At 32.1% G+C, this 17,805-nt stretch overlaps 1 protein-coding gene across 1 annotated transcript; it reads left to right on the top strand.

The window, feature by feature from the left end:
* The first annotated feature begins 15,630 nt into the window (after positions 1–15,630).
* On the top strand, positions 15,631–17,259 carry LOC124542397 (serine/threonine-protein kinase SIK2-like). The gene is made up of 3 exons (XM_047120352.1): positions 15,631–15,796; positions 16,088–16,133; positions 16,332–17,259. The coding sequence occupies exons 1-3, from the start codon at positions 15,631–15,633 to the stop codon at positions 17,257–17,259; spliced, it is 1,140 nt and encodes a 379-aa protein (XP_046976308.1).
* Positions 17,260–17,805: the final 546 nt, after the last annotated feature.

The following is a 17,805-nucleotide window of genomic DNA, read 5'->3' on the forward strand; positions in this document are numbered from 1 at the left end:
GGTGGTAGCTTCACTTAATTGTAAAATGACGATTCAAAAGTGCTTATAAAAGCCTACTTGATTAAAGTTTATTTTGATTTTGTTAATATGCACTCGAGAGGGATTGCCGTCGATGACGCCGGAGGTGTCAGTTCCGCGCCGCACCCGCGCCGCCTTTATAATGATATCACGCAGAGACCGCCGCGCCAGTCGCATGATCACCGGCCGCGGGCGGTGACGCTCTTCACTCGATGACAACAGACGTCGCGGTCCCACACGCTCGGCGTTAACGATGTCGCGGGCGTCGAGTGGGACACCCAATTTGCTCGAGATTGTCTGAGATAGGTGTACCACATTCTCACCATTATATTCCGGTAAACCCGCTATTTGGACGTCATTTAACAACGAGCTCTGTTCCCGGTCATTAATCTCTGTTTTTAACTGCGTGATAATGTCCTGTACCTGTGAACTACCATGTTGAGTACAATTGTCAGATAATTTATTCTCTAGGGACGACACGCGTTCTTCTACCATGTCGACTCTTTTATTGAACTCTGACATATTTTCATTAAGCCTGCCCAACTCCAGCCTAAAAGAGGTCATCTCCCGGGCGACCGTGACAAGCTCCAATCTGAGGAGTCGCATTTCCTCGACAAGCGATAATGCAGGGGTCTTTTCTATATCCACCGAATTCGCGTCCGTGAATACTTCGTTCGTTGTAGGCGATTCGGTGACTGCAGCGGACTTGTTTCTGCTTTCCGGTCCCCGGCAGGCACGGCACATCCAGCGCGTAGGAAGGCGAAAGTCGGGGCTTATGTTGACGCATGACCGATGGAACACGCAGTTGCATTTATTACATTTTGCGCTCTCTGTGGGTGACAGGAACTTACCACATTGATTACATTTATTTGCCATTGTACAAATAATGTAGTATTAGAAATATCCGGAAGGTGTCACTAAATGTATAATATAGGTTTATGTTGTTTATCGTTTTATAAATATCAGTGTTTATTTTAGCACTAATAGTAGTATTTATATTTAAAGAAAAAAAAAGAAGAATAAACCCAAATCACTAAAAACTAGTAGAAAAATATACTTTTATGTAATGTTTACTTTTTGTGGGTAGATATGTATCAGCTGATCCGAACAGCTGATCGATTAATCACTTAAAACACGAATATTATGTTTGTTTTTCAGTTATCTATTATTTCACTCACTATGTGTATATATTGTTAATATTTTAATAAACTTTTATAAACACTTTTTCGACTTTTATATTTTTATTTTAAGAAAATAAACAACGATACTTGTCACTGCCAAACGTCACACCGTTGGTGTGACGTTGGTGACTAAGGTCGGATATGTGGTCTACATTATTTTATTTTATTTTATTAAGGACCATCAGCAGTCACAACACTTACACATGTAATCATAAAAACACATTGAAACTTATATAAAATGTGCGACTCTTTAAGACGGCCACAACATGCATTCTTAGGTACAATATATATTTTTTGTTTTACTTAAGACAGATTACAACATAAGCAATATTTTTATAATACTGAATACTCACAATTGCTAACCACATTTGTATATAAAGTTAAAGATTTAAAAATAAATTAATTTAAATTAATAATAATAATTAATAACATTGAAAATAAAGCTAAAAAATATTATAAATTAGTACACTCAAATCATTTATCACATTAATAACATATGACAAAATAATTTAAATAAGAAAACAATAAATATTATTTAATTAAAAAAATCGAAATTTAAGTATAAAAAAATTAATAATAACATTGAATACATTTTTCATTAATTTCTTAAATTTACATGCTTACAACCTATGTTTTATTTTGTAGTTACGATTGTAATAATAACTCCAGAATATATTTTTTGTATTTATTAATGGAGTCCTCAAATATGTCAAGTGACATTGAGTATTTATTATATGTTTTACCTAATCTTACAAGAGGTGCATTTTGTCCTAGTTTAGTTTTAGATGGTCTAATGTAAAATACCCTTATTGGATAACGTGGACATACTTTCCTAGGCACATTGAAATTTATTCCCCTGAGAATTTGAGGGCAGTCGATTTTATTTCTGACTATTTTGTACAAGAACAAAAGATCCAAGAGAATTCTACGACTTGAAAGGCTGTACATGTTATAAAATGATAATTGATCTTTGTAATTATAATTTTGTTTTGAACCTTCACTTGAAAAAGTAAATAAAATTTTAACAAAAAGAAAAACCGACTTCAAACAAAACACTATTTTAAAACAAATGAATATGCACGAAAAAGTAATAAAAATAATTACGTATTCAACATATTTTTTAGAGTCTTCCTAAGTTAAATGAAATGAAAAATATTAGACTACTTAAAAGTCGATTAACGATTATATCATGTAGTTATAGTTATTGGTATATTTGGAGCCGGTGTCAGCCACGGTGCCCTTGCCCCAACAATCAAAAGAAAGAAGCGATACGAGCCCCTTGATTGATCCAGTATATTATTGTGTAAAAGGTAATTTGTAAAAAACATATTTGTCAAAGTATTCTCGTATTGTTTTTTGATAGATATACTGTAGGGTTTTATTGGCTGACACCGACTCCAAATATAACAATAATTATAACTACATGATATAATCGTTAATCGACTTTTAAGTAGTCTAATATTTTTCATTTCATTTAACTTAGGAAGACTCTAAAAAATATGTTGAATACGCAATTATTTTTATTACTTTTTCGTGCATATTCATTTGTTTAAAAATAGTGTTTTGTTTGAAGTCGGTTTTTCTTTTTGTTAAAATTTTATTTATTTTTTGATTTTAAGTGAAGCTGATGTTGACTAACTAATTTTTTTTAATATGGATAGATTAAGCGTTCCGTTTATATGAGTCAGAAACTACTTCGAGGACAATTTCAAAGGAAACTTGCGAATAAAGCAAAAATAGACTTTCGAAAATGCGGATTTAATACGTCACGCGGCGTGAACTACAAGGATCCCTCGAAAGAGCTGTAATCGAACTCAAGAAAAAAACTTTGAAAAAGACCAACTATATTTCGTACATCATATGACATCACATCACATACACAAAATTTGATTAAAGATAGTAAGAAATTCTGCCCCATATCGCACCCTAACTGCGAGTCGTATAGGAGTTCCATCACTACATAATATATAAATAAAATTTTAACAAAAAGAAAAACCGACTTCAAACAAAACACTATTTTAAAACAAATAAAATTGCACTAAAAAATAATAAAAATAATTGCATATTTTACATATTTTTTAGAGCCCTCCTAGGTAAAATGAAATGAAAAATATTAGACTACTTAAAAGTCGATTTACGATTATATAATGTAGTTATAATTATTGGTATATTTGGAGCCGGTGTCAGCTACGGTGCCCTTGCCCCAACAATCAAAAGAAAGAAGCGATACGAGCCCCTTGATTGATCCAGTATATTATTGTGTAAAAGGTAATTTGTAAAAAACATATTTGTTAAAGTATTCTCGTATTGTTTTTGATAGATATACTGTAGGGTTTTATTGGCTGACACCGACTCCAAATATAACAATAATTATAACTACATTATATAATCGTAAATCGACTTTTAAGTAATCTAATATTTTTCATTTCATTTTACCTAGGAGGGCTCTAAAAAATATGTAAAATATGCAATTATTTTTATTATTTTTTAGTGCATTTTTATTTGTTTTAAAATAGTGTTTTGTTTGAAGTCGGTTTTTCTTTTTGTTAAAATTTTATTTATTTTTTGATTTTAAGTGAAACTGATGTTAACTAACTAATTTTTTTTTAATATGGATAGATTAAGCGTTTCGTTTATATGAGTCAGAAACTACTTCGAGGACAATTTCAAAGGAAACTTGCGAATAAAGCAAAAATAGACTTTCGAAAATGCGGATTTAATACGTCATGTGGCGTAAACTACAAGGATCCCTCGAAAGAGCTGTAATCGACCTCAGCAAAAAAAACTTTGAAAAAGCGCTAATATATGTCGTTCATCATATGACATCACATCACATACACAAAATTTGATTAAAGATAGTAAGAAATTCTGCCCCATATCGCACCCTAACTGTGAGCCGTATAGGAGTTCCATCACTACATAGTATAAAACAAATTCGCTTTCTCTGTCCCTATATCTTTAAATCTATGCAACGGATTTTGATGCGATTTTTTTTTGAAAGATAGTGTGATTCAAGAGGAATGTTTGTGTATATAATACATGAACAATATAGTAAAGAAACACTGATAATTTTAGAAGTTTGCGATGTGATGTCGTATATAAACAAATTCTGTAGTATATTTAGTATCAGTATTGCACCCGTGCGAAGCCGGGGTGGGTAGCTAGTTGATTATAATATTCGACTATGATAATTACATAAACATAACCAAACATTATGGAAGGTGACTCAAATATCCAAATAACCTATAAATAAAAGATTCGACCGAGTATCGCTAACGTGCTCCTCAGAATTGTTCCGTTCCCTTCCGTTCCGTCACTTTGTCATGGATCCTGTGCTCAGAACCTTACCAAACTTTCACCAAATTACCCTTGAAGTATATATTTTATAATAAAAAAAGAATTATCAAAATTGGTTAACGTGATTTTCAGTTATTCACCTATTTGTCGCCCATATACATAACGCAAATTTAAGACTTATGTCGTTTTCACATGGATACCATCATCGGAAAAAAAAAATAAAAAAAATGGGACCCCACGGGAAGCACTACCTTTCAAACAAAAAAAAAAATTATCAAAATCGGTCCACCCAGTGAAAAGTTATGAGGTAACAAACATAAAAAAAAAATACAGACGAATTGATAACCTCCTCCTTTTGGAAGTCGGTTGAAAAGTTAAATAACGCAAAAATCTTTTTTGTACTCTCTAATTTTAAGTTGATTCACGTTATAATGTGGCGACCATACTGTACTACAATACTCTAGGATGCTGCGCACATATACATTGTATAACATTATTTTTGTTGACGCATTTTTAAATATTTTGGTATTTCTAATTAAAAAACCCAAATTTCTTGACGCTTTTGCAGTGATGTTATCTAAATGCGGCAAAAAAGTTAGCTTTGAATCTAAAATGATGCCCAAATCCCGAATTTGTGTAACTTCTTTTAAAATGCATCCCTGAATGTAATAATCTGATGGAAGGATTTTTTTATTGCGGGTGAACTTTATATGAAAACATTTTTCGGGATTCATTATCATTTTGTTCATTTCACACCACTTATGTAAAGCGTTTAAATCTTCTTGAAGGTGTACAGAGTCTAAATTACTTTTAATTGGTTTAATAAGTTTCAAATCATCTGCAAAAAGGAAAACTTCGCTATGCTTGATTGTGTTGGATACATCCCTTATGAAAACATTGAAAAGCCATGGACCTAGATGTGACCCTTGGGGAACCCCAGAACTGACTCTGTAAGAGACAGATCGTTTAAATACGATTTAAGCCAATCGAGTAAAGAACCAACTATTCCAAAACTGTATAGTTTTTTTAATAGTGTATCATGACATACTCTGTCGAAGGCTTTGGAAAAGTCTGTTTAGATAGCATCGACTTGTATTTGATCGTCCATTAACATCATAATACGGTCCAAATATGCCACCAGATTAGTGTTTGTCGATCTGCCTTTTACAAAACCATGTTGATTATTATTTTGGTGTTGCTTAAAATAAAAAGTAAGGTGCGGAAGAACCATGGCTTCGAAAGTTTTGGCAATTACTGGTAAAATAGATATTGGCCTATAATTTTCAATTATATTTACATCACCTGATTTGTGGATTGGGACAATCTTCGCAACTTTCCATTTCAAGGGAAATGTTCCTGTTTGACTCTTGTTAAATATTAAGCATAACGGATGACTTAATTGATTAGCACATCTCTTCAGGAATATAGGTGGGATGTCATCTGAGCCTGTGCTTTTGTTTATTTTAAGACTATTTAAATAAAGCTTTATTGATTTTCTTTCAATATGCAAATGGTTCAGAAGAGATGTGCCCATCAAGTCAGTCCCCCGCTCTTCGATGGTGGTTTGTGATGGTGGTGTGTGATAGTTATACACTGCTGAAAAATGCGACACAAACGCGTTACAGATTTTGATTTCTCCCTCTACATTTTTACCCTGCATGTACATATTATTAGGATAGCTATTATATTTTTTATTTTTATTTTTTTAAAAAATCCAAAAGTATTTTGGATTCCTGCCTATACAATCTTCAATATTTTTAATGTAATTATTATAGCATTCCTTTGATTGCACCCTACAACGTTTACTTAATATTTGTAATGATATTCCATCTAATGGATTCCCGTATAATCTGAATTTTTTTAGTAGCTTATGTTTTTCTCCTATCATTTTGATAAGGCATCTTGTAAACCACGGTGGGTGCTTGTTGCCCTTGGATTTACATTTAGGTACATATTTATTTATTATTTCGTGTAGTCTCCGGTAAAAGATATCGACCATTTCGTTAACTGTACTGCAATTTTTTAATTCATGCATCCAGTCAATTTCATCCAGTGCACTGTTTATTTTATCATAATCTGTCTTGAAAAAATTCATTCTTATTTTCTCAGTGTTATTATAAATTCCTTTGGATGACGTATTATTATGAATAAATATCTCTAGCGGTGGATGAAATTGATCGGCTGGTACCAGAGGTATGAAATTCTGTGACACATTAATGTTATTGTTATTTTTATTTTATATAGGTTTACCAACAGTTGTTTACACTGAATATAACACGTAAAACATTTAAAATATATACATAGAATAGCGTAACAACTAATTATAGGTAAACACCGCTTGTACACATAAAAAGTAAAAAGTAGCTACAGTAAATTCATTTAACACAAAATACAGATAAACTAAAACTTAATAACAAAAATAGACATGAAGAAGAAAAAAAATGTTTAACAAAAATATGTATACATAAAAGTGTCTTATAAAAGTAGTTATTTTATTAATCAGTGTAAGATAAGCCAGTACAAGTTGCTTTCAACTTAGTGAGGGATTCATAATGTAGATCGATTTGATCACTGCAAGCATTTATCACTTTACATAATCTAGAACAGGGAGAGTTGGCACCTAACACAGTCTTTCTAAGAGGTGGACAGAGTGGTGTGATCGAGCTGCGAGGGAGTCTAGAGGGTACACGCTGCTTGAATAGGCCAAGAAGCTGGGGACAGTCAATTTTGTGGCAAAAAATTTTACCCGCAAACATTGCATCCAGTATATGCCTACGATTGGCTAGGGACTTCATGTTGAAGTGTTTAAGGCGACATTTATATGAGCGTATTTTTTTAGCAATGCCATTATGAAACACAAGGTGCCATACAAATCGTTTTTGAATACGCTCAAGTCGCAGTGAGTGTGTAGCATAATGTGGTCTCCAGACCACGCTACAATATTCCAAGACACTACGAATCAAGCTATTATAAATTAATATTTTGGTATTTTTGTCGCGAAATATCTTACAATTTCTTAGAACAAACCCTAACATGCGAGAACCTTTATTTATTATTGTGTCCATATGAGGTATAAAAGTTAATTTTTTATCAAATACCACACCGAGGTCGCGAATTTGATCTACTTCCTTTATTTTATCATTGTTAATGTAGTAATCAAAAGCATTCAATTTCTTTTTCCGCGAGAATTTAATATGATTACACTTTTTAGAGTTTAAGTGCATTCCATTGTATTTGCACCATAGTATGAGCCTATTGATGTCGCTTTGTAAACGTATATAATCTTCATTTGACTTAATTACACTGACAAACTTTAAATCATCAGCAAACATAAATACGTTAGAGAAAAGAAAACAGTTTGAAAGATCATTAATAAAGTAATTGAATAACACTTGTCCCAAATGGGAACCTTGAGGAACACCTGAAGATATTTTTTGTATATTTGACTCATAACCATTCACTACCACAAAGAATTGTCTGTTTTGTAGATATGAACTCAATCATTTTAGAAAAGAACCAGAAATCCCGTATGCACGTAGTTTGGAAATTAAAATGTTGTGAGGAACTTTATCAAAGGCCTTACTGAAGTCGGTGTATATTACATCAGCTTGATGGCCCGAGTCTATTGTATCAATTAATAATTCTGTAAATGGAACCAGATTTGAATTGGTGGATCGAGAATCGACAAATCCGTGCTGATGATCGCTTAAATATAATTTGAGGTGCCTATTGATGTAAGGACAAATTAATGATTCGAAAATTTTTGCCAGTGTTGATAAAATTGAGATTGATCTGTAGTTGGAAATAGATTCTTTGTCGTCTGATTTATAAACAGGAACCACCTTTGCAACTTTCCACACTGATGGAAAAACTCCAGACTCTAAAGACTTATTAAAAATTATTGACAGTGGATGAGCTAATTCAGAGCAGCATGCAGCGATAAACATCGGTGGAATTCCATCAGGACCGGGACCCTTATTGATTTTATCGCTCAAAACTAAATCTAGTATTCTATCATTGCAGTTGCTAACATTGTTGTGTTGAGTAAAATTATTAAGACATATATAATTTACAAATTCCTTTGCTACATTTATGTTGTTTTTATTAATGTAGGTGACGTCCGTTTCGTTTGGAGACCATTTTATGCAGCTTAGATTAAAATCACCGACGACAACAACATTTTTACTGATTTCGGAGATCCTGTTGTAATTTTCTATGAAATGAGTAAGAACCTCATTTTTTACAGGAGGAGGAAGGTAAATCGCACATATGTTAATTCCATAGCAGCTACTATTCGCTGTTTGAACTCTTACCCATAATTCCTCACAATTACTCTCATATGTTTTTAGTCTGTACGAGTTAATTTTTTTCAAAACTACCACGAATACACTACCTCCTTCTTTATTTTTATGAAAGATTGAATTTTCTGTATCCTTTCTGTAGACAATATACCGGTTATCAAACAATTCGGAGTCGTTGATTTGGTTGTTTAGCCAAGTCTCTGTGAGTATTACAATATCATGGTTACAGCTCAGAAGGTTGCATAGAAACTCATGTGTTTTTGTACGAAGCCCTCGAACGTTTTGGTAATATATAGATAACGGAAAGAATTTTATGAGTTTTCTCCTGCCAATAATGCATTGAACATCTCCTGTCTTATTCTAACTTATTCTAACTTGTCTAAAGTTGATTGGTTTTTTATCCTTATGCATTCCGTCGTTTCCGATTTCCGCACGAATATTTTTCCTTGCCTAACCCAAACAAAACGGTAGCGTTTTTCCTTAGTTTTAACCTGGTCGCCGCATGTAATGCTTTATTTGAAGGTGACAGGTATTCCATAATGTAAATAGGTTTCTTGTCTCCTGCCAGCCCGATGTGACTAGTGTTGAATTTATCTTGCTGGTTTATTTTGTTGAACTTAATTACGTTAGCTAACATAGTGTCTCTCAGCCTTGGTGTTGCGAATTTTATTATTATAGAACGCGGTCTTTTGTTGTTGTTATTAATTTTTGCAACTCTAGTGCATTGAACTATGTCGTCCTTCATGATGTTACACGACACTGTTTTGGCTATTTGCATTATAGTTGTTATCGAATTTTCATTCCTGTGTTCTGGTAAGTTTTGAATTTCTATATTATTACATCTGTTTTGCTGGTCCATGTTCTCTAGTCTATTTTGTAAGTTTTGTATAACTGATTGTTGATTTTTAGTTTCTTTTTCAAGGTTATCTAATTTGGTTTGGTATTTTGCTATATTATTTTTTGCAGATTCATAGCTTTCATTCAATAAAATCATCGACTGTTCTTTATTGTTTATTTCTTCTCTAAGTGACTTTAATTCTTCCTGTATCAAATCTCTTAGCATACTTCTAATATCTACTAATAAACCAGTCCTCATGCTCTGTATTTCATTTTTAATTATATCCCTAATGTCTTGTTTTGTTATTTGTATATCTTTAGGCGAAGAAGAATTAGATTTGCAATCAGTAGTTTTGAATTTGTTGTTTTCAAAAATCTTAGTTACATTCTTAACCGTTGGTGTAATTGTATTATTTACTCGGCGTCGGCTATTAGCTTTACACTCGTGGCAAACCCAGGTCTCATTACTGCATACTTTGTGGTACATTTTTCTACATAGGGCACAATTAAGATAGTCTTCCTCTTTTACTAATACTTTGCACTTAGTGCATACTGATTCTGTTCTTTTATTAACATTATTTTTTTTGGTGGCATAGTTATTGAAATAATGCTTCAATTAATAATTTTTCCCAATTTTCTTCACTGACATATATTTCAAGAAAAAAAAAAATATATATATATATAAAAATATCAATATACAAGTACGAGTAAGTTGCTATAGCTGAGAATCGATCCCGAACACGACGAGTGACACCTTAGGGCCTTTGCCGCTACACCAATCACGTACTCGTCAGCGTTGTTAAAAATGTTATTCCTTATGTATCATTGTTATGACGTATAAAATTAACGAAGGTAGGTTAATACTTCTCAAACTCAGTCACTATTTTTATTTAGCTGTTACCGACACAAAAAGTTATTGTTGTTTATTCCGATTTGTTTATCATTTCTTTGTGCATAAGATATACTTTATGTAATTGTTTACTGCTTATTAATACTCTTACACTCACTTTACAATCTGTAATGAAAAATTTGAAGGGGGTGTCAATTGTAATAATTAATTGACTAAAAATAAATTTAAATTTAAAAGAAATATTAATTTTCTTCGAGGCAAACTAAAAATTCGGTAGAGCTGGACAAGTTTTTTAAATTAAACAAATCCTCGAAAGAAAGTGCTCCGGAAGTCAGTTAAATAACCCTTCAACATTACAAGTAGATTTACAGAAAAGGCAAATCTATGATATAAATTAATTTATTCGAAAAGAATAATATATGAAAATAATTTTAACAATTAAAAGGTCTTAAAGTAACAACAGTAACAAAATCGGGCGCCTGGATGTTTACATCTATTTAAATTCACTAATCTTAATTAAATATTTACCAATTATAAATGTTTCAAAGTTAGCAAAAATATTTTAAGGTTAGACTAAGTTATGTAATAAAAAGTTACAAACAAGTCAAAGATTAAGTTTAAATAACGTTACAATAATGTATAAATATCCTTTAAAAAAAATGTTTGAATGCCAAATTTTTATAAAGTTATAAATTGTATACTAAATCCCACGAAGTTCCAAAGTTGCGGTAAAAATAAATATGTAAAAATTACATACCGAAATCCAGAAGTTAAATAAATGTTATAAAGTTTTCACTTCCTTTACGGTTTCTAGAATTTAATCTTCAAAATATCCAAAGAAATAAAGTTCATAAGTTCTTCGAAAAGCGTTGAAAATACTCCACTTGAAGATACAGCGAAAGAAAATAATTCCGAGGAATAATACAGTTGTAGAAAATAACGGTAGAAAATACCCATTGAAAATAATTGTTAAAAATAACCATTGAAAATAACCATTGAAAATAACCATTGAAAATAACCATTGAAAATAACCATTGAAAATAACCATTGAAAATAACCATTGAAAATAACCATTGAAAATAACTGCAAAAGAGAAACAATTCTAATTAGAACCTAACACGAATTTCGAAAATCTATAGTATCACTTTATTAATCCAACCAACTTACCCGGTCAATCCCGGTTATTTTCCAAAAATAACAAAATGCATCATTGGAAATATTCTAAAAATTCCCTGTAAAGAACCACAATCGTTGTTACGAAAACGAACAATTGAAATTAATTCAAATTTCGAAGAAAGTATTTCGACTTACCACGAGGCGACAAATATCCAAATTTATTTTTGTAATCCGACATGGATTTACTTCCAATCGTTTAAATTAAGACATATCGTGCCTTAAAACTTCAATTTTCAACAATATTCAATAGTTTAAACCAAATAAAAGTTACAAAAACTTTGAAAATAATTTAGCGTCACATTTTGACTTAAAAGGCGGAAGGAAAGTGAGGTCTTAGACAAATGTCAAAGATCATCTCAAAGATAATATAAAGATAATAAATCACAATTAGGTCAGGAACGCATAATGCATAAAAAGTGCATTTTTATTTTAAATATCAAATTTAGCGGTATTTTTAAATTATGCATAAACATAGCCTTAGAAATGATTGTCAAAGTCAAATGACAGATGACATCCGATAACCTAAGTTAGAAATTTAGTATTTTATGTTGAAATTATTTAAAAATGGATGAAACATGTAACGTGCGCCACAATTACGTTACATTACCCCCCAACCAAAAAATAAAAGAGGAGCTCAACCTGAGAGACTCTTTTATTCGACTCTACAAAAGAGGTAGAGACCGACTCTATCAATCAAAATATTAGAGTGACATAACAAATAGTAACTCTACAAAAGTTAGAAAAATATGGAAAACAACAATCCATACCAAACTGTAACAAAAGTTATTTCTAAATAATTCTAAACAAAAGAAATTGTTAAACACTACTCTAGAGTTGAGAACTCTAATATAGTCTCACTCGAAAGCAAAAAGTTGTCTAACTTAACTCTATTCAGAAAATGTGATAAGTATAAGTAATTATCAAACACCTTAACCTTGGAGATGAGGACTCAATATAGCCTCACTCGAAAGCAATGAGCTGTCTAATAAAACTTGTTTCATTTAGAGTAGGAAATTATAAAGTATTACCTTACTCGAAAGATGGAAAATATATATATATATTTTTTTTTAATAAAATGTTGGGTCTACGGAATATACACTAATTGGCATACCAAGAACACCAACCTCAAAATGGTTTCAATTAAAAACAAAAGATATGACTAACGTGGCCGACGCAACTCAATACGACTTTCCGAACACGAGAGCATACAAAAAATAGTTCTAACTGTGACCGACTCTACACCATCAGCTTTTCGAACACAGTTAAACAAAACTTCCAAAAAATGGGTGTCTGTGACCGGCTCAACACCACCAGTTTCCCGAGCACAGAACAAAATAACCAACAATTGTTTCAAAAATGTGTTATTGGAAAATTCACAAAATTGGAATATCCAAAACAAAACCAAGCTGGACTAAAGTCATAGGCAATAATCCAATGTGAAGGATTATTTCTATAAAACTTCAACCAAAAATAACTTATTACTAAAATATGTAATAAGGTTTTAAACAAATATCAAAAATGTTATGTACAAAATACACAAACAAAATGTTATATACAAAAGTATAAACACAAAAATATTGCAAAAACAATATTCTATAAATATTACAAAAAATGTATAAGATCTTATGAGTCAAAAGAAATATTCGGACTTATTTTTGTATGGAATCCAAAATGTCCTAAGTTAAATTTAGCAAAAATATATTTGTAGAAAACATACTAGAGTGGGAATCCTATCATACTATCATCTATCAAATCTTTGAGGCCAATTCTTTCATACATCTCATTCAATCATCTCTAACAAATGCCTCAATAACCCAAAGCTAAATATAACTCTACAAAATATTTTAGAGTTAATCCAAAACTATATTTTAATAATATCTTTAATATGATAACGACCAACAGTACCTTTCTCTAAATCTTTTAATATATAAACATTATTAGAAATCTTCTCTATTATTTGAGATTTTATAAACTTAGGAGCAAGTTTAGCCGAGAAATATTGAGAAGCATTAGACAAGATGAAATTTCTTCTCCAAACTATATCACCTGACTCATAGGAAATGACTTTCCTTCCTTTATTATAATATAAAGCATTCTTTTTATAAGCTTTAAATAAAGTTTTGGTTACTAAATCAAAAATTGAACTCAAGGAATCTAAACTTTGTGCATAAGTTCGACGATTACCAAATTCGACTTCATTTAAATTTGTAAATGAATTACTAAAACGATGTAATGAAGCATCAATTATGACTTCACGACCAAACATAAGAAAATTGGGAGTAAATTCAGTAGCTAAATTAATACTGCTATTCAAGGCTAATTGAACATAATATAAAAATTTTGACCAAGTTCTATGATCATCATGAACAAAACATGCTATGCAAGTTTCTAGCGTTTTATGATAACGTTCAACTGGATTATTCTGAGGTGTATATAAAGTGTTATAAAATATTTTATTAATATTAAAGCTTTTCAAAAATTGTACAAAATGTTTAGAAGTAAATTGAGTACCATTATCACAAATTATGATTTTTGGACAACCAAATTTAAGAAAGATATCCTTTTCTAAAAATCTACATATGGATTTTGTGGTAGCATTACATAATGGATTTAACCAACAATACTTAGAAAATACATCTACTATGGTGCAAATATATCTGTGTCCAGAATATGATTTTACGCTTAGTTAAATATGTTAAACCTAAACCTTTCTTTTATCTAAATTATCTTCAAAAGTTCTATAATATTATTTAATTGTTCTTTTTCAGAAGAAGAAAGTTGAACTACAGAAGTTACAGAATTTACAATTATTGAATTCTTATTTTTTATTTTATATTTAAAAGTTATGTTTTTAAATAATTCATGAGCTAAATTAAATGCGAGCCAAAAATCGAATCCTAGAATTCTTTCTGGATTTAGTGAGGGAACTACCATGAATTCTACAATGCGAGTTACATTGTCACAAGTAATTGGAATATCTATAGTACCTAAATCGTCTTGTGAACTACCATCAGCAGTACAAGCTTTATAACTACTAGTCTTAAGTTTGAATCCTAAATTGAGAAATTGCAAGTGACTATTACAACCTAGTACGCTTTTATTCGCACCACTATCCAATAAACCTGTAAATGATTTACCACAAACTTGAAATTTTAAAAATGGACGTGTGTCACTATTTTTAGTAAACAAAATGGGAGCAAATTTATTCATTGAGAAAAATAGTTTTAAATAATTACACCAATTAGAAAAGTCTTCACGAATTTCAGAAGCATTGGGTCTAGAAATTTTAGTATTTGTCAGATCAACTGATTCTTTATTAAGGACCTGTGTCTGACAAAACCTTACTCGTTTTTTGGAAGAGTACAATTATTGCAAAATTTAGTGATAACATTTAATTTACCACATTTAAAACATATAGTGCCTGGAATCTTTTTACACTTTTTATAAGTATGTCCAATTTCTTTACATTTTAAACAAGTTAATGTTTGAACTGAATTAATATGCTTAGTCTTGAAATCTGAGTTATTATAACTATGTTTATTATACTTAGCTTCATCCTCGAGATTAGAGAACAATTGTAGTTTCACGCAGCGACTCGCTAATCATACACTATAGTTTAAAAAACATATTTTAAAAATAAAAATACAAAAACCTGTGTTTTTATACATTTAAAATGTGCAAATTTTGTTTTCGTGTGGCAACACCGATTCTAGGACGTGGCGGTAGATTATTCAAACCTCATTTAGTTTAAAGTAATAGGTAAAAGTAATTGCCAAATAATTTAATAGTATGACACTTTAGAAACAAGATTTTATGGTGTCTGTGTAAATAATTTTATAAATAATATTACGAGGTTATGGGTAAAGGGTATTCGCGTTTTAGTGCTCCGCTAGTCTACACTTCAAATTCAGTATTTTTCTACCCTACCAACATATTACTTTTTTCATAAAGTTAATTAAAATAAAGAAGAATGCCAAAGAGAAGTATTAACGACGACAGTGACGAGTACATTCGCCGTAAAATGAGAAAACTGGAGAAGATATTACGGAAACGTAAGAAACGTCCTCGCCGTATTTCTTCCAGCAGCAGCGAATCGGGGAACAACTGTCCCTCGCCGGTGCTGTCACAACTTGAAGGTACATAAAAACCATGTATATATTTTATATACATGGTTTTTATGTACCTTATTCATTATTAGTTTATTTTATACCAAAATATCTAATATTCAAGTTAAAATTCTTTGAAAAGCCAATAAATTTATATTATTAAAGTTTAATAAGCCAATAAATTATTTGATAATAATTGATCAAAAAGCAATTTGCAATAAACAGATTATTGTTTTTGCATTGTTCTCAAATGTACCTTTTCATAATTATAAAGTTATAATGTTATAAAATAATGGGTGACTAGACAAATACTAGCGTCAGCGTTACCTTGTGACTCACTCGCTGACCTGGTGAATAATTTTGTACAGTTACCTACACTAAATTTTTATTAAATAAAACAACTACCTACAATTACGAAATTAACAAATACATTGCATGGATTTTAGTCCTGCTTTGTAAATAAATTTGTTCTCGTATTTGGTCGCATAGCTTACCTAATCTATACGACATCAACAAAGTGCAAAATAATAAAATTTTCATATTTTATGCACTTCGTTCCAGATAGCCAAGAACCGGCTGTAACGCATCTGGAACCTAACGTTGAGCCCTTTGAACCAGCTCCTTCTGGTTCCGCGGAATGCGACTTGGATGATGATATCCTCGAATTATTGGGCGCATCCCCGTCGAACTCCAAAACGTTCGGGGATAATATTCAGAAAGATATCGCACTTCGGTGGGAGCATATCGCAACCTCCGGGCTTACTAAAGAGGCCCGTAAGGAGCTTCTGAATAAACACCTTATACCTGGAAACTGTCCTAAGCTAGCTGCTCCGCTTTTAAACCCCGAAATAAAAGCTGCCTCTTCAGATACCCTGATAGGCAAGGACAGAGGCACTGAGGTTAAGCAGAATCAGATAGCATCTGTTATATCCTGTATTGGCGAAGCTCTCACAAAGATGTTCAATTCTGAATATAAAGAAACCTCTGTCATAAAACCACTCCTTGAGGGTGCTCAGCTGCTCTGTGATTTACAATTTAGTGAATCAATGAAAAGGAGAAGTATTATCTGTGCATCTATCAAAAAAGATATAAAAAGTCAACTCTATGAGACCGAGATTGATACCTTTCTGTTTGGGGAACAGTTAGCCGATACACTCAAAGCTGCTAAAGCTATAAGCAAATCGGGCTCTGAAATTAAAGCACCCAGATCAAAAGTGCCTTCGCGAGTCCAATCTCGCAATTTAAACTCGAAACCTCCGCGGTCAAACAGCAGGCAGCCCGCGAAGAGGAGACAAGATCCTGCTACCTACTCGCAGGCACCAGCCGCACAACCGCAATTTGCTCCAATGCAGCGGCGACTATGGCCAGCGTCTGCAGTAGTACAGCCACCGCCGCAACTACTACCACCGCCGCCACCGCCGCCGCCACCGCCGCCGCCACCGCCGGCTCAGCTGCCACAGCAGCGTTACAGACGTCCTTACCAACGCCGTTAGATACGGTATGTTGTTCTGGCAGACTTAATCTATTTTATAATCAATGGTTACATATAACTAGAGACTCAACTATATTGTCTTGGGTACAGGGTTATTCCATCCCTTTTTTCAAACCCGTAGTACAGAAGTACATTCCGAAAATGCCTCAGTTAACAGCCAATGAGATCATTCTTTATAGAAAAGCTATTAATGATCTACTAATATCTGGCGCCATCTCCGAATGCTCACCGTATGAAGGTCAATATTTATCCAGTTATTTTATTATAAAAAAGAAAAATGGTAATTCACGATTTATCTTAAACTTAAAAGGTCTTAATAAATTTATAAAAACCGACCACTTTAAGTTAGAAGACCTCAGAACCACTTTAAAACTTATCTCCAAGGACTATTTCATGGCTTCTTTAGACCTTTACAACGCTTATTTTTTAATACCTATTAATGAGTCGCACAGAAGATATTTGAGGTTCAAATGGCAAGACATGCTTTTTGAATTTAATGTCTTACCCTTCGGATTGAGCACAGCTCCCTATGTGTTCACTAAATTAC

The sequence above is a fragment of the Vanessa cardui genome, chromosome W (assembly GCF_905220365.1).
Source record: "Vanessa cardui chromosome W, ilVanCard2.1, whole genome shotgun sequence".
Lineage (NCBI taxonomy): Eukaryota > Metazoa > Arthropoda > Insecta > Lepidoptera > Nymphalidae > Vanessa > Vanessa cardui.

What these genes read in the sequence shown, in the direction of transcription:
- LOC124542397 (XM_047120352.1), top strand. Translation starts at nt 15,631, where the DNA reads ATGCCAAAGAGAAGTATTAACGACGACAGTGACGAGTACATTCGCCGT. An exon ending in GGTGCTGTCACAACTTGAAG is followed by an intron (nt 15,797 to 16,087) that starts GTACATAAAAAC and finishes TACTAGCGTCAG; the next exon opens with CGTTACCTTGTGACTCACTC. An exon ending in CTGGTGAATAATTTTGTACA is followed by an intron (nt 16,134 to 16,331) that starts GTTACCTACACT and finishes CGTTCCAGATAG; the next exon opens with CCAAGAACCGGCTGTAACGC.